This window comes from Hippocampus comes, unplaced genomic scaffold (assembly GCF_001891065.2).
Source record: "Hippocampus comes isolate QL1 unplaced genomic scaffold, H_comes_QL1_v1.1 scaffold468, whole genome shotgun sequence".
Lineage (NCBI taxonomy): Eukaryota > Metazoa > Chordata > Actinopteri > Syngnathiformes > Syngnathidae > Hippocampus > Hippocampus comes.
Genome location: NW_017805226.1, coordinates 228499 through 246625, shown reverse-complemented (window position 1 = coordinate 246625; position 18127 = coordinate 228499). Strand labels below are relative to the sequence as shown.

The window sequence follows — 18127 nt, the reverse complement described above, 5'->3', positions numbered from 1 at the left end:
CATCGAGATTTCTCTTTGTCTGGCCTCTTATTCTGTATTTCAGCGTTATTTCGTTGTGCAAATGCATTGATCATGTTCATAAAAATATGTAGATTATTTTAACCGTAAGAAATCTTGTGTTTTTTTCTCCCAAAAATACTCACAAATAAAATATGAAATGTCGGGTTTGCTTCGGGCTCGGGCCTGCAAATCGGGCTCCGCCGGGTCGGGCTTTAATATCCTCGGGCCCAGTCGGGTTGGGCTCGATTCTCTTCTTGATCGTGAGCACTGTCTTCACCGCTTAAATCGCCGACACTTTTACCGGGAACGGGGGTGCACGGCCGGGCTTCGTCTGTGTCGCTGGCCCCCTCGTCACTGTCGACCGGGGTCGGATTCCGTGCATCTGGTAGCGAGCGTAGCGAGGCCACTCCCCCGCAAGCGAGCCTTTGCTCTGGAGCAAATTTAATCCAGCTGCGTTCACACGTGCACATTTGTTTCGGCGTAGCGTCGCAAACGAGCATTTGCTCTGGAGCAAATTTTTAAACCACCTCCCTGAGGTGGATCAAATTTGGTCCGGTATAAGCTCTTTAGTGGAGCTACGCCGGAGCAAATGTGCACGTGTGAATGCTCGACTGGATTTGTTTCGGAGCTGCGTCGGACCAAATGTTGCCGTGTGAACGGGGCTTATGTGTACCCTGGGACTTGCTGGCAACCAGATCAAGGTCTACCCCGCCCATTGTCCGCAGACAGATAGGCTCCAGCACCCCTGTGACCTTCGTGAGGATAAGCAGATTTGAAAATGGATGGATGAATGATGTTAACCATTATTTAAACACTACTCTTTAGAATGTTAAACTGCTTCTTATTCCTTGACTAATCATATACATGGAACATTACAATAGTACATAATATTGACAACAGATTAAAAATGTCAATAAAAATATTACTTGCATAATAGTTGGATGAAGCATGGGGCGAGTGGCCATGCCTGCTGAATGCCATTCATTGGCATTCATAAATAGAGCCATTTTAAAAACAAAAGTGAAAGTAAGAATCACTTGAATGTGTATGGCAGCGTACAACTCAACGTGGGTTAAGTGTTTTCATGAAGCGACCAAACCAGCAGAGATGTGCACATAACCCTATTTTGCCGGTTGTTTGTCTCTCTATGTGCCCTGCAACTGATTTAAGACCAGTTCAGGGTGGAATCGGCTTTCCGCCCAAATTCAGCAAGGATAGACTCCAGCAGTGAGTGAGTGGCACAGCGCCACAGTACATAAACATGAATCACGTGCTCTGCAACAGTCCTCTTTGGCTCTTGGTGAGCGTGACCTGGCAGTTGGTTTGTGATTGACCATGCCGCGATTCTCTACTGTTGGGGGAAGAGCGGCCTCCTCTTCCCCGCGTGTTCGTTGAATTTCAGACGAGGAGAATGTTGGTAATCCAAACAAAGGCTGGAGGCGATGAACAGTTCCTTCGAAGGCTTTTAATTTATTTCTGCAGTTTACAAATCGATTTGGGCTCCTGAGGGGTCCAGATTTGAAACAGGAAGCGTAGAAGAAAGACATTCATGAGATTATATTGAGACAATATGATAATGAGAGGCGGGGAGGTACGCCTCTCATGCAAATCCCAGAAACAAAGAAAGTAACATGACATCTGACCCGGTGTGGCTGGAAGAAGTTGGGAGTGGTGAGGTGAGACCAGACCACCACTACCCACCATTTGGTGTAATGGCAAGTTCCAGAACCCCCGCTGTGCATACATCCTGAGATAAGAGGTCTTCCCAGGGGGGCTTAACAGCGATCAGGGAACGACCAAAGGTGCGGGGGGACAACAGAAGACACTTGGGGGGCCGTTAATCAACCAAGGAGGAAGAAGATAAACTTTAACACTACATACGTTGTTTTAAGTGTGCAAACAGATGTTCAGGAAAGAGACTGAGATCAATAGTACTCATAGTAAAGCGCAGTCCCTCAATAGTTGCAACACAGATACTTGAGATAACAGTTCCTCTTTTGATGTTGACATGTCCTCTGGAGGGGTCCTAAAAGTGGTGGGGGTGAGGGGGTACCAAAGGTGATTGTAATCACAGTAAGCAGGAAATACCTTCAACAGCATTCTACATTGTTTCTTTCAAATCCAGCTAACAGAGAGAATCATGTCTTAACACTACCTTACATATGCATAGCCTACATCCTATATTGGAAAGTTAAATGAAAAAAATAAGACATCGATCCCTTCCCCAGGAATGTGCTTCCAACTTGTTGGTGTAAGTGCACTGCATGCTGACAAATTAATTGTTTAAATGAAAGTTTTACTTTAGTTAATTAAATCCATACAAGAGTGTTGCCATTCTGATCTTAATGAACGAAACAATCTTATTTACAGAGATGTGAATATGAAGAGCAGCACTCTTTGTGGCAAAATGTGTGTTTGTCAGTGCATGTTTAGCTGTCACTGAAAGGCATGTCTTGTGTTTCCCCTGGCAGGTAAGGAGGAGGAGTCATGCTGGTCTCCATGATCCCCCCGTCACTCCTCCTCCTTCTACCCATCCTCATCCCTACAGTACCCCTCCAGGCCCAGGACTCGTCTGTGCAGTGGGTGACCCTTCGAGGAGCCCCCCTCTCTCACCTGGTGCTGGATGCGGAGACAGGGCTTCTGTATGTGGGTGGAATGGACCACCTGCACCAGCTGAGCTCGGACCTGGAGTTAATTTCCCATGTGAAGACTGGACCTCATTTGGATTCCCCCAACTGCCTGCCCCCCATTGCCCTCAAAGACTGTCCCTCAGCCCGGCCGACCCACAACCACAACAAGCTGCTGCTGCTGGAGCGGGGTCAAGGAATGGAGCCGGGTAGCATGATTGCTTGTGGATCATTGTACCAGGGCATCTGTGAAAAGAGGTAAGATTGCGAAACCTCAGCCTAACACAGGGGTGTCAAACTCAGGTCCTGGAGGGCCGCTGTCCTGCATGTTTTCCAAGTCTCCCTGTTGCAACACACCTGATTCAAATGAACAGATCATCAGCAAGCTCTGCGGAAGCCTGACATTGAACCTGTTCATTTGAATCAGGTGTGTTGCAACAGGGAGACTTGGAAAACATGCAGGACAGCGGCCCTCCAGGACCGGAGTTTGACACCCCTGGCCTAACACATGCTCTCCGACATGTGCTGACTTTATGTGTGTGATTGTTCGCTGCAGGAGTCTGACCAACATGTCGCAGCTGTTGTACCAGTCCACTAACCCGGTGGACACGCAGTTCGTTGCTGCCAATGACCCCCATGTTTCCACAGTGGGCATCGTGCTCACCACTGGGGACGGAGCTGGTGGAGAGATGCTGCGCTTCATGCTCGTGGGGCGTGGTTTCACTGGAATGGGTTTGGGCGACATCCCGCCCATCACAGCCCGCCGCCTCTACCCAGCAATCCTTCCTCAGCGGGCCTTTGCTCAGGAGGACGAGCTGGGCAAGCTGATCATTGGGAGCTACTCTGAGTACGATATGCATTTTGTCAAGGTGGTCACTTTCAAAGACCATGTCTACTTCCTGTTCTCAAGGCGAGACTTTCGCTTCAAGATGGAGTACCGCACATACGTCTCCCGCCTCTGCATCTCCGACCGCAACTTCTACTCATATGTTGAGGTGCCTCTGCTATGCCACGGTGGCTTCAACGTGGCCCAGGGAGCGTGGCTTGGGCGACTATCAGGGAAGCCCACACTTTTCATCATCATGGTGGCTGGATGGACATCGACGTCTGTGGCCACAGATAACTCTGCGCTGTGCGTATTTGGGATGGCGGAGCTGGACGCCATGATGGAGCAAGCACGGGAGTCCTGTTACACCAAAGGTGGGCGTGGGGTCAAAGGGCAGGAGGAGGCCTATGTGGTCTACACACTCTCGTCAAACTGTCTCACTCTTCCTCAGGTAACTCTCACATCATCATATCATTGCATTGATAAGTATTATAGCGTTAAAACTCTCAGCATTCCCTGGGCTAAAGGAGGACAACAAGGAGCATGACACACATTGTTATCATCTTGTGATGTCATGGATTACAGGCTTTTTAGTGGGCATCGCTTCTGACCTTAATACTGTGTGTGTGTGTGTGTGTGTGTGTGTGTGTGTGTGTGTGTGTGTGTGTGTGTGTGTGTGTGTGTGAGAGTGAGTGAGTGAGGATTACACTTGATATCCTCAGCAGCTGGAATAATCATCAGACAGCTGTCACGTTCTTGTATGACCCATACAAAACATACACACACACACACACTAAACTAGTAATGCAGGAGAATGAACTGCACCTTCTTTCTCATCTTATGTGGATATGTATGTTTAGTGATGACTTCCACAAGGACAATGAGAAAGGAGCACGTCTGTTGATGAGAAGAGCTCAGCCACTCGAAGGCAGGGGTGCCCAAGTCCAGTCCTCGAGTGCCCCTATCCAACCTGTTTTACATATTTCCTTCTCTAACACATCCGATTCAAATGATCAGGATCATTATCAGCCTAAGCAAAAAAAATAAAGGTGACAATATAAAGGACCTTAGCAACTGGGAACTTAAACGACCCAACACAAAACACAGTCACAACCAGTCACAATTGTACCCCACCTCAAGGGGCACCACCCGATGCCCTACACGGCTTGTGAGGGAACTCCCTGTAGCTGACACAGTTCGGGAACGAACTGAATGGCGATCGGATTCCACAAACGTAGACACAAACACAATTTGAACACAAATATTTATTTCATAACAAAAGTGCACCGACAAAGTATCAACAGAAATTGTTGGTCAAAAAGAACCAAGAAAGACTATGGACTAACAAAAAGTGCTTGTAAAGGCAAGGAAATAGTCAATCAGAGATTATAAATGGAATGACCAGAGTCCAACGTCACAAAACAATAACATGAGCAAGATCAAAGATAAAATAACATAAATACTTACAAGGCAACATACTGGAGAGCAAAAATGACAATGACAAGATTTAGAGGTCTAGAAAATAATACTTGAGCAGCAAGGTCAATAATCTGACCCAGACTTGGCACTTAGGAAGTCCTGAGATACATGACTTAACTTGATGAACAAATTGGCAGCATGTATGCACACTGGAGGGAAAGCCCTCCTCTGCCACTCCTGCTGGAGACACACAAGAATAGGACTATGAGAGTAGCAGTCCTGGAGGAGGGAGAGCTCAAGGATGAAGGACCTTGAGACCCAGGAACGTTCCTCAAAGCTGTTAGGAGAGTGGCCTGTGGAGGCTAGAAGAGACCGGCTTGAGGAGAGAGACATGAAAAGGGGGCGCGAGTCCACAGCTCTTTATATAGCCCATTAGGAGGCCACACTTGACGGGAGGGCAGCTGGAGGGCTTGGCTGGGTGACCAGTTGAGGAGTAGCGGCAGGTGGGCAGGTGGAAAGGTTTGGCCCTTCACTGGCTCTTTCTGTTGCAGTTGTCAATCCGAATTCCAAGGGAAATTAACTGAGTGAGAGACTCGGGCACATCCTGAGTGGACATCTGATCTTGGAGCTCCTCCGAGAGTCTGCCAAAAACATTGTATTTTGTCCGGATTCATTCCATCCACTCTCTGAGGCCAAAAACCTGAATCCAGTGGCCTGATCTGCAGCTGACTGAGAACCCTGACCTAATGCAATCAGCCCTACGACTGATTAATAAAAGGCTGCTCAAAAACTCAATACAAAAAGTTGCGAACGATTCCAACATGAGGGTGAAAAATTGAATCTTTGACTCAAACAAATTGGCCCATCTCCCTGATCTTCCCAGAATCAAGCTGATAACATTCGCCAGATTAGTGCAATCGTTCTAATACACTTTGAGTTGTTGCCTGAAGACAAAGGAAGTACCCATCTCCCCGAATATTCGGGTGATGGAATGTTGAGTTCCCGGTTCAAAGGTGAAGCAGCAGCTGATGAGAGCTCCCTGATTGGAAGTGGAGGGTTGAGTTGGAGCAGGTGGGGACGTCTGCGACAAAGCCCTGGAGACTGGCTGGATGGCCATTGTGTTGATGGTGGTGGAAAGGTTCTGAATAGATTCCATAATTGCACGTAGGAGTTCCTCATGTGTGTTGAGCAGTGCTCCCTGAGTATGGACTGCTTGGGAGATTGTGTTTGAGTCTGCTGGGTCCATGACAGGTCAGAATGTACTGCTGTGAGCAGAGCAGAATTTGGACCCAGATGCAGAAAAGGCACGCAAGTGGCAAAGTAAAAAGTCTTCAAATACAAAAATGCAAAGTAAAAATAGTGAGCTGGTCTGGATGCAGAACACAAAATACCAAGTTACAACAGAGAGCAGGGTTAGTTGGAGAAGCCATGGAAGAAAGTTTGACATTCTGACAATGTGTCCCTGAGCAACTCAAGCTTAAATACCGAGAGACAAATTTTGTCTTATATGTCAAAATAAGGTTGTTGTTGTTGTTTATTGAACATGTAAACTGTAATAACATTGACAGAAAGTAAAGGTAAGTAAAATTGTAAAAAAGGAAAAGAAAACAGATTTACATGTTCAAAGGAGTAGGAAGAAGTAAAAAATGTATCTAGTCCTACCCCTTGTTATGTATTAATATCTAAATAGTTGTAGTTGTAAATCAATCTGAAAAGAAAAGGAAACAATCTGCATACAGTATAAACAAATGCTTTTACCCTTATATGTGCTATACTTATCTATTCCTACAACTTTTGGTTTGTATAGGGACTACATACATACACACTCTAGCACATTTGTGTCGGTTTTCTCTCATACTCAAAATCAATATTCTCAGACTCATAATCAATATAACAACATAAAGGACCATAGTAAGTGACAAATTCAAGGACCCAACCCAAAACAGTCACAACCAGTCACAACATGGGAAAGCTAATGAAAACTCACTCGCTTTGCACTGGATTCAAACATACATGAAGTCATGACCACAGTATTGTGATTTAATTAATTTTATTGTATTTATTAAATTGGTCACTGATGGTGTACTGGTACACTCGCCTGATTTGTGTGTGGGCAGCGTGGGATCGGTTCCCACTGAGTGATTGTATGGTTGTGGGTGTGAATGGTTGTTTGTCTCCATATGTGCCCTGCGACTGACTGGCGACTAGTTCAGGGTGGAGTCGGCCTTCCGCCCAAAGTTAGCTGGGATAGGCTCCAGCACCCACACCACGACCCCGTTCGGGATAAGATGCGTTTAAAAAAACAAAAAAAAACAAAACAGTACTACAAACGCTGCCTGACCAAGTAAACATACTAGAGCTGAAGCATCCAGAGTCACTCTTTATCATTTTGGGTGATTTTATTAATTAAAACAAAGCATCGCGGGTGTAGACGCGATGTCATTCTGCACAATGCTCTGAATGTCAAAGTGAAGAAATTCAACGAAGCGTGCTTAAACGGAGGGAGTAACTATGACTCTCTTAATAAAGCACAACGTAACCATGAACTTCCCAGGAAAAGCAGCACATTGATTGTTTCACCAAAGAAAGCAACATTCTAGACCAGGGGTCCCCAACCTTTTTTGCCCCACGGACCGGTTTAAGTCAGACAATATTTTCAGGGACCGGCATTTAAGGTGTGGCGGAATAATACAACAAAATAATATGGTATGAGCTGCATGAAAACTGTGGTGTTTTCGAAATATAATAATAAACACAAGGAGCGTCTAATCTGGTCGCAACACTCTTATCGCTACGGTAATGTTTAATGCCTTCAAAATACGATACAACGCAAATTCAAAGTGCATGAAAATGATGACTCACCACAGCCCCGAGCTTGATTTTCTGCAATCAGACAGTCCCATCTCGGGGTAATTGGAGACAATGACACCTCAAGTGTGTGGTTTATGTCCAGTCTACTTCGTCATTTTGTTTTAGTCGCCGTTGCTGCAGAAACTCCCCACCTCACACAGGATATCGGAAATAGCAGCAATACTATTGTGGCGATCTCAGAGTATTCAGCCATAACTTTAATCCAGTTGTCTCGAACGTACTTTTAAGGCCACCGTCATTTGCGATCTCCAAGCAGCTTTTTTACTCATTTTGCGGACTTCAGCGTTTTGTTTTTGAGCGTCATCGGTCACGTGACCGAGAATCTTGGCTTGACGTGAGTCAAGCGTGACACAGACGGATGTAACGGAGAATCCGGTAATTTTTCAAAATAAAACATCTTTCGTATTCCGAAATAAATGAAGCGGAAATAAGGCAAGTTCTTTCTGTGCGGCCCGGTACCAAATGCCCTGCGGACCGGTACCGGTCCGCGGACCGGCGGTTGGGGACCCCTGTTCTAGACCATTCCGACACAACACTTAAATATGCATACAGATCTTTTGCCCATGCAGCACTGGGCTTTTCTGACCACTGTTTAATACACGTAACCCCTACATACAGGCCAGACTCAAATGTGTAAAACTGGTTGTCAAGACTGTGAAGAGATGGACCGATGAAGCAAAGCTGGCACTACAAGAGGGCTTGGACTGCATCTACGGGGGCGTCTGAAACTTCAACTGGCAACTTGGATGAAGACACAGACACTGTAACAACATACCTCGGTTTTCGACCATAATCCGTTCCAGAAGGCTGTTCAAAAACCGATTTGTTCAAAAACCGAAACCACGCTCTTTTTTAAAAAAAATCTTTCTTGAACATGTCTCCTCACAATGGAATGCTACACGAAGTAGCGTCACTTCCTCATCTACCCGAGGAAGCGTCACTTCCTCGTGTAAGGCGAGAGGAGTCAAGTGGCGCATTCAAGTGCGCTTAGTTTGGTCGAGAACCGATTTTCGGTCATAATCCAAGGCATAAAAACCTCGAAATTTTTGGTCGAAAACCAATTTGGTCGAGAACAGAGACGTTCGAAAACCGTGGTTTGACTGTTCTTCAGTTTCTGTGAGGACATGTGTGTACCAACAAAGTCCCTGCGCTCCTTCAACAATGACAAGCCATGGTTCACTGCCAAACTCAGGCAACTTAGAAAAGAGAAAGAGGCCACCTTTAGAAGTGGAGATAGGGCACTGTACAGACACGCCCAAAACCAATTGACAAAGGAAATAAACATCTCAAAGAGAAGCTGAAAAACATTTTTCTGCTCATGTCAATGTGCAATGGCCTGAAATCAATGACAAACTACAGGACACCATCCCCCAAGGAGTGAACAATAAGGGACTGGCTGACGATGTTTTTCTGCAGATTCGAAAAGGATACCTGCACTTCCCACACCTGCCCACCCCCACCCAGAAATTACCTTATCCATACCCTAGACCTCATTCCCTGTCCCAGAGATCCACAAACAGGGCGTGAGATGGCTCTGAGCAGGAGAAGATCAAGAAGGCCGTGGGGCCAGATAAGGTATCCCCCTCCTGCCTGAAAGTCTGCGCTGACCAGCTGGCTCCGGTCTTCATACAGATTTTCAACAGATCCCTGGAGCTGTTTGAGGTCCTATCCTGCTTCAAACAGTCCACCATCATCCCAGTGTCCAAGAAACCAGCAGCATCGGAATTAAACGACTATAGGCCTGTTGCTCTGATGTCTGTGGTCATGAAGTCCTTTGAACACCTTGTGCTGAACCACCGAAAGAACATCACCGGACCCCTTCTGGATCTTCTGCAGTTTACCTACCGGACAAACAGGTCTGTGGATGAGCAACTCGATGGCACAGGGACTTACACAAGGATCCTGTTTGTGGACTTAACTCTGTGTAAAACACCATCATCTCGGAACTCCTCACAGCCAACCTTCTCCAGCTTAGTGTGTTCCCAATGATCTGCCAGTGGATTCTCAGCTTCCTAACGAACAGGACATACACAACAGGTGAGGCTTGGAAGGACAACATCATCAACAGTGGGACCACCCACAGATGTGTCCTCTCTCCACTGCTCTTCTCCCTCGACACGAATGACTGCGCCTCAAAGCACCCAGCTGTCAAACTCAGAAAGCTCGTAAACAACACCACAGTCATCGGCCTCGTCAAAGATGGCGACGAGTCTGCGTACCGACAACAAGTGTAGCAGCTGGTGCAGCCTACAAAACCTGGAGCTGAACACGCTCAAGACTGCAGAGGTGATCTTGGACATCAAGAATCATCCTTCACCACAGCTACCTCTCACATTTTCCAGTGTCAATTGTCCAAACCTTCAATTTCCTGAGAATCACAGATCAACAACGCGAGGCACAATGTGGCTACCAAACACAGTTTTGAGCATGTGTACAGAGATGGAAAATATAGCATTTAGCATTAATATTAAAAGTGCTAATTTAATTGCAGAAATTAGGGGTTTGGTAGTGATGGTCCTTAAAACCACATGCTGATTTTCAATCTTTCGAGGGCCTATGTATTTCATAATACTGTAAATTGGTGAGTCATACCATGTGGCCCTGGATCAACAGGAAGGTAATGTCTCCTCCTGCTGAAACTTCTCGGTGTGTGGCTGAAACCAGTGACTGGACGTCTCCCTCCTGAACTACGGCAGTCGATGATGCTGGTGATGACAATGATGCTGATAAAAGGCATGACACATCCAGCTACCTTAAAACTTGTGCTTGGTGTTGCAGGTATCCGTCTCGGAATATCTCTGCGGATGGGAACACACGCCGAGCCCCATTGGCAGTATCAAGCCTCTCCCGGCCATTCCAACCTTGACCACCACTACCCAGCTTACCGCTGTCGCAACAGCAACAGAGGCAGGCCACACGGTAGCCTTCGTGGGTGACCGTGAGGGACGACTGCACAAGGTGACACACTTTGGCTAGCATTCGCAAGAGGAAGCTTGTATCTTTAAAACATAGTAATAATAATAATAATAATAATAATAATAATACATTTTATTTATAAGTGCCTTTCAAAACACTCAAGCACACTTTACAATCACAATAAAGTCGGGTGGGAGTGAGTTCCAGAGTTTGGGGGCGGAGCGGCTGAAAGCTCTGCACCCCATCGTGCTGAGACGGGCAGAGGGAACACAGAGGTAGAGGGAGGCTGAGGACCTGAGGGAACGAGAGGGAACGGAAATTTGAAGAAGGTCAGATAGATGGGGGGGGGGGGGGGTCAAGGTTATGGATGGCTTTAAATGTAAAGAGGAGTATTTTGAAGTTGATCCTTAGTTTGACAGGGAGCCACTGGAGCTGTTGGAAGATGGGGGTGATGTGATGGAAGGAGGGTGTTCTAGTGATGATTCGAGCTGAAGAATTCTGCACCAGTTGAAGTTTATGGAGGAATTTGTGATGAAGTCATCCTCCTGTCTTCGCATGGGTGGGCAAGCTCTTTTGCTCAAGGGCCTTTTTAAATTTTAAATCAGACAGGTTGACTTGGTCATGTGAAGATGATGGAAAAAAAAGTTCAAATGTGTGCGGAAAATAGTTCAAACAATGAAAAGGTGTTAATATTTAGAACTTTGGCGGGGGGGGGCTATTTATTATGATTGACAGAATATAAGACACATTTTAGGAAAATAGCCTAATGCAGCAAATGTTACAGGACTCTTGATAATATAAATGCTAAGTGGGCCACATTAAAGAACAACGCTGACAGCAGTTCGCCTTCAGGCCTCGCTTGTATTGAGCTGTAATATTGTTGTCATGCACAGGTGCTGGTTCGGTCCAATGGTTCGGGCGAAGTGTTCGGGAGTGTGCTGGTGGACAGTGGCAGTGCAATCAAAGCTGACCTCCTATTAGATACCAACCAGCAGAACCTTTTTGTTCTGACCAATAGCAGGGTAAGTGGGAAATGTCAGTTTTCCAAGGATGCTATGTTCCTGTCCTGTTTTCATCCAAAAGCAATGCACATGTCTCTCAGGTGTCCAAAGTTGCCATGTCATCATGTGAATGGAATGCTGACTGCCACTCTTGTCTGGCCACCAGGGACCTTTACTGCGGCTGGTGTGTCCTGGAGGGAAGGTAGGATGTCATTCTGTGCTCCCCCGCCACTAACATCCACCAACCCCATTTTTAAAAAATTTTTTTTTTATGTAATCATTGTACATTATTAATAGTATCCATTCAGTGTAATTTTACATCAAACAATGACTTTTAATGATCCATTCCATTGGCATTCAACATGATGATGACACATTTTTCAACATACTGATGTTCTTTTTGCTAAAACTCTCAGTTTCAACATTTTAGCCCTTCTGCGTAAAACATCCCAAAATAGGACTGTTGACAAACAAACAAAAATATATCAAAGCCATACGCTATGAAAACGTCATTGAAATCGCTCAAATTGGTCCCACTCATCCAAAACACGTGAAAATGAGTTGTCAAGTTTAAAAAGAATGTCAAAATATGTTTTTCAAAATTATATATTTATTTACATTTGAAAACAACCCAGAGAAAACACATTTCGCAGAAGGGTTAAACCCATCAAGTCCCCTTTTCAAGCGGACTCGGCATTTGGCAGCACATCCTTACATACCAATTGAGCTCATTCCAAGGGTTTCAGAGGGGAAGTTTTGGGTGACTTGGTAGACTGTTGTTCTTGGCATGTTTGATTTCCACCTCCGATGCTTTCCTGTCCAACTTCTGTTTGATTTTACAACTTCTGTTTCATTTTGCAATTACCGTATTGGACCGAATATAAGACGGCCCTGATTATCAGACGAGCCCCTCTTTTTCAAGACTCAAGTTTGAAAAAAGACTTTTTGAACACCAAATTAATTTTTATACAGAAAATAATTACAGTAAATCCGAAACAAATGATTATAACAATATATTTGAGAGAAAAAGCATGTTATTTTGCCTCATTCAAATCTAAAGTGCAATCACATTCGTCAATGAATGGCTTTTGGTTTTTGAAATGTAAATTACATCATAACTTCTCCTCAGCTGCTGGTTAACCTGGCCGATCTTCGACCCACTTTTCTCCAGATTATCACTACGTTTCTCCATTTTCTGTTATCTCTTCTATTATTTTCTTCTCTTTTCCTTCTTACCGCTATTTTTTATTTTTCTTCTTCGTGCTACCGCTATTTTTATTTTTATTCTTCGTGGCAGGGCTTCACTTTGGTTTGGGGAGTCAAGTTCAGCATTCGCTTCATTGATATCTGGCGCCATCTAGCGTCGTGAATGGGTATAATGTCTAGACCCCGAATATAAGACGACCCCCACTTTTTCAGTGCACTTTTTCAATGCAAAAAAAACACCGTCTTATATTCGGGCTAATACGGTATATTTATTAATTGATGTTTTCACATATTTGAATATCACATTCTTATAACTACACTGTGCTGTTTTTCTTATAATTACACACTGCAGAACATTAACTTCGCTGCCTTCTCCAGACATTTTTCATGTTCAATTCCCATCTCAGACAGTGGTCAGTCAAACCTCTTTTTCATTTCAAGCTATCCATCCATTCATCCATTATCTAAACCGCTTACCCTCACAAGATTTGCAGATGTGCTAGATTGAATCCCAGCCTTCTTCAGGCAGTAGGCGGGGTACAGCCAATTGCAGGGCACACATAGACGAACAACCATCCGCACTCACAATCACACCGAGGGACAATATTCGAGTGTTCCATTAACCGGCCATGCATGTTTTTTGGAATGTTGGTGGAAACCGAAGTACCCGGAGAAAACCCACGCAGGAACGGAGAGAATATGCAAACTCCATACAGGAGGGCCAGAGCCGTGATCGAACCCACGACCGCTACACTGTGAGACAGAGATGATTAATAATTGATGTTTTTCATGTTATTAAAAAAAAAAAAAAAAAAAACTATTTCACATCATTTAAATGGTTCAACCAGTGGCATTCAATATACTACTAAGTAATACAACTACGACTAAATACTAGTACTCATACGATGATTAAGTATTTCTACTATTAGGCACTACTACTGTTACTAAGTACTACTACTAGTTAGCACTACTATGAGTGCTACTATTACTACATGTACTGTAATTCTACTACATGTACTACTGCAAGTACTGACTATAAGTAATACTACATATACTACTGAAAACACTACGACTACACCAATGACTATAAGTATTATTACTACAACTCCTACTACTCCTACTACCTTTACTACTACTGACTACTACTCCTACTACTACCTTTACTACTACTGACTACTACTACTACTACTACTACTACTACTGCTACAAGTACATTTACTATTACTGACTACTACTAATACTACTTTTACTACTACTGACTAAAACACTCGTACTCTTAAGTACTATTAAGCACTAGAACAAGTACTGCAACTACAACAAAGTACTACTATTACAACTACTACTAAAACTAATATTACTACTTAGTACTACTGTTATTAAGTACTATTATTGTTATTAAGTACTACTACAACAACTACTCCCAAAAACTACTCCTACTGCTAAGTACTGTTACTATTAAAGACTACTACTGCTACTAAGTGATAGTGCTAGTTAGTACTACTGAGTACTACTACTACTACAACTACGACTACTACCACCACTAAGCACTACCACTTTAAGTACATCTACTACAATTAGTATTATTACAAGTACTACTACTACCACTACTAAATTTTACTACTACTACTGCTAAACACAGCTACTAATTACTATTACTTTTAAGACCTAGCAAAACGACAAGCACTACAAATACTACAACCGGGTACCGGGTTCAGTTCCATCTCCGGCCTTCCTGTGGGGAGTTTGCATGTTCTGCCCGTGCTTACGTGAGTTTTTTCCGGGTCCTCCGGTTTTCTCCCACATCCAAAAACATGCATGGCCAGATGATTGAACTCACCTAAATTGTCCGTAGGTGTGAGTTTGAGCGCGGATGGTTGTTTGTCTCTATGTGCCCTGTGATGTGCTGGCCACTTCAGGGTGTCCTCCACCTACCGCGCGAGGACAGCTGGGATAGGCTTCATCCTCCCCGCTACCTTTGAGAGGATAAAGCGGATAAGAAAATGATGGAGATAAAGAATTGCCGCCTCGTTTGGTCACCAGTGGAACTGCAGCAAAAATGTCTGCCATTTGTTTGGTACAGATGCTCCCGCAAGGACGAGTGTCAGCGCCACATTCATGCCAATCACTGGATCTGGAGCTTTAACTCATCCAATCAGTGTGTGTTGGTGCAGAGCGTGCAGCCAGCCAATCAGAGCAAAGATGAGCAGACTCAGGTAGCTTGGACTAGAATAATGGTGATTTTTGACTTTGGTCTGAGAAGTCAGAGGGTCATCGTGTCCTGATTTTTCAGGTAATGCTGACGCTACCCCAGCTGCCAGCCTTGAAAGTGACTGAGTCACTTTCTTGCATCTTTCATCATCTTCCTCCTCAGCCGGCCTTAATCACTGGAACCAGCATCAACTGTCAATCACCTGAGCCGACGCTCCTCCCACCACTGCCCACAGGAAGTGGTGAGTCCACAAAGTTCTCAAAGTAGCAATCAAAGGGTTACTTTATGCAGGTGTGTGATGCTTACCTGCTCACTGTAGCTACACGACACCTCTCTTTTCATCTTTTGTTGTTGATGTAGATCACGTGATTGTGTCTCTGTCGCTGACATTTGGTCATGTGACCATCAGCACGACCAACGTAACCTTCTATGACTGTGGAGCTGTCAGCCGACTCAACCAGACTTCCCAGTAAGACAACACTTTGGAACACCTTGTATCACATTATCTTGTTGTGTGATTGTTCCACATCATAACCCAGGTCAACACCCTCACACATTGTCTTGCACATTGTAACACACTAAAACACAATACCACACTTTGTTGCATGACACAGCACACGATATCATGTTACAGCATAGTTCGAGCAGATTGTTTCACAATGCAAAATTGTTTGACACTGTAGCAAAATTTCAAAAGACATTGATATGAATTGTAAAAAACCTATAACATCGTTGCAACATGGTCACAAAACACTGAGGGCAACTATGTTGTGACAAAGTGTAATATATTTTCACAGGACATTGTTATACATGTGAGCAAGTTATATAATAGCCTTAGAGTAACACACTCTTACATATACACTTTGATACCATGTAACATGTGACACACTGTATCATAATGACACACAGTATGACACTACAACACATAGTTGTAATTGTTTTACAGTACTGTACAGCACTTTAATTAGCAGAGATGGTGAGGAGGATGACAGAAATGGTACGTTTCAGGTGCCTGGCATGTGTCCTCAGTGTGTGGAAATGTAATTGGTGTCCTCTGGACCAGCAATGTACGCACCACGACCAATGTTCGAATGAGCACACTACCCTCAGCCACAAAGTGAGTCTGTTTCCCTGTCTGTCTCTCCGTCTTGCTACATATCTGTCTTCTTGTCTGTCTGATGTGGTCTACTTAGCAGTCTGCCTGTCTGTCCATCTACAGTAGCGATCTGTCTGTCTGTCCTTCCGTCTGTTGAACAACCCCTCTGTTTACCTGTGTAATGTATCTATCTTTCTGTCTTTGAGTCTGCCTGTCTGAGTTGGTTGTCCGTCGATCTGTTTGTTTGTTTGTCTACCTGTCTGCATGTCTGTATTTCAGTCTGTCTAAGTATGTTTTATTTGTCTCCCTTTTGGTCTGTCTGTACTGTCTGTCAACAGGACTCTACTCATCCAAGTCAGTGTCCTAAAGTGTTTGGCATTCAGAGTTCTGCCTTGGTTCCGGTGGGCCTGACAAGGAGTGTGGTTCTGAAGGCCCACAACTTGTACATCTTCCAGGTTGGATGACGCAACACAGGATGCCACGAGACATCATGCAATAAAAATATATTTAACTAATATGTGCGACTGTGTGTAGGACGATGCACCGTATGTGTGTGTGGTCAAGGTCGAGGGCGTTCAAATCAACCTGACTGTTATTGTCCAGAAAGCTAATGATGATACATATTCTTTCACGTGCAGCCCCCACCAGGTAATTCTGACACACACACACACACACACACACACACACACAAGCGCACACATGGCCATCGCAGTGACTGTAACCTGCCTGTCTACCTGTACTCCCTGTAGTTTCAGTATGCTGTGAGTCGACTTGTTTATTCCGCACCAATCTTTCTGAGGAGAGGAGCAAGGCGCATCGATACTTTACCTGGTCTTCAACGTAAGAACTTCAAGTGTGCATATGTGTCCGCAGCGTTGCCACAGTTACCTTGAAAACCTAACTTTGTTACTTTATTGATAACTTGATACAAGAAGTAATTTACTTTACTGATTAATTGATTTGAAAAGTTAACGACAGCATTGTCCACACTATAAGGTGCTTTGGAATATAAGGCACGCCTTCAATGAATGGCCTATGGTAAAATTGTTTTCACACACACACACACACACACACACACACACACACACACACACATATGTGTATATATATATATATATATATATATATATGTCTTCGGGCAGTAGACAGGGGGCATCATGAACTGGTTGCCAGCCAATTGCAGGGCACAAAAACAACCATTCATGCTCACACTCACACGAAGGAGCAATTTTGAGTGTTCCATTAAGCTGCCATTCATATCTATGGGATATGGGAAGAAACCGGAGTACCTGGAGAAAACCCACACCGGCACGGGGAGAACATGCAAATTTCACTGGTTGAGTGGTTAGCGTGTCGACCTCAAAATGCAGACGTGCAGGGCTTGATTCCGATTCTGGCCTTACTGAGTGGAGTTTGCATGTTTCCGGGTTCTCCGGTTTCCTCCCACATTCCAAAAACATGCATGGCAGGCTGGTTGAACACTCAAAATTGTCGCTAGGTGCGAGTGTGAGCATGGATGGTTGTTCGTCTCTGTGTGTCCTCCGATTGGCAGGCAACCGGTTCAGGGTGTCCCCTGTCTACTGCCCAAAAACAGCTGGGACAGGCTCCAGCACACCGCGTGACCCTTCTGGGGATAAAGCAGATCAGAAAACGGATGGATGGATATATGTTGAGAATTTGTGGATTATATCCATCAGCACTCCTGGACACAACTTGTACTCACGCTACCAAGTTTACATGGTTAAATAAGGGATCTCAAACTAGAGCCATCCATTTGATTCCTTTTAATGCTTTTTCATGACCTGCAGAAACTCTGATCGATACATCTTTGTATATACCAGTGGTCCTCAACTAGAAATGCTGTAGGTCCATTTTTTTTTTTTTTTAATAAGACCAAGGTCCGGTCCCATGAACGGCGGTCATGGGAAGCCAGGCAATATGCACATTTAGACTGGT

The 18127-nt window shown here is 44.5% G+C and overlaps 1 protein-coding gene across 4 annotated transcripts in view; it reads left to right on the top strand.

The window, feature by feature from the left end:
- Nucleotides 1-18127, top strand: part of plxnb3 (plexin B3) — a 102162-nt gene that overhangs the window by 32124 nt on the left and 51911 nt on the right. For all 4 annotated transcript variants that reach the window (XM_019869386.1, XM_019869387.1, XM_019869385.1 and 1 more), the window contains exons 2-13: nucleotides 2472-2885; nucleotides 3184-3904; nucleotides 10522-10701; nucleotides 11553-11681; nucleotides 11762-11862; nucleotides 14947-15079; nucleotides 15157-15316; nucleotides 15436-15544; nucleotides 16084-16192; nucleotides 16510-16626; nucleotides 16706-16819; nucleotides 16921-17011. In XM_019869386.1, the coding sequence (XP_019724945.1) occupies nucleotides 2488-2885; nucleotides 3184-3904; nucleotides 10522-10701; nucleotides 11553-11681; nucleotides 11762-11862; nucleotides 14947-15079; nucleotides 15157-15316; nucleotides 15436-15544; nucleotides 16084-16192; nucleotides 16510-16626; nucleotides 16706-16819; nucleotides 16921-17011 (2362 nt within the window). In that variant the 5' untranslated portion in view covers nucleotides 2472-2487. The remainder of the gene's footprint in view (nucleotides 1-2471; nucleotides 2886-3183; nucleotides 3905-10521; nucleotides 10702-11552; nucleotides 11682-11761; nucleotides 11863-14946; nucleotides 15080-15156; nucleotides 15317-15435; nucleotides 15545-16083; nucleotides 16193-16509; nucleotides 16627-16705; nucleotides 16820-16920; nucleotides 17012-18127) is intronic.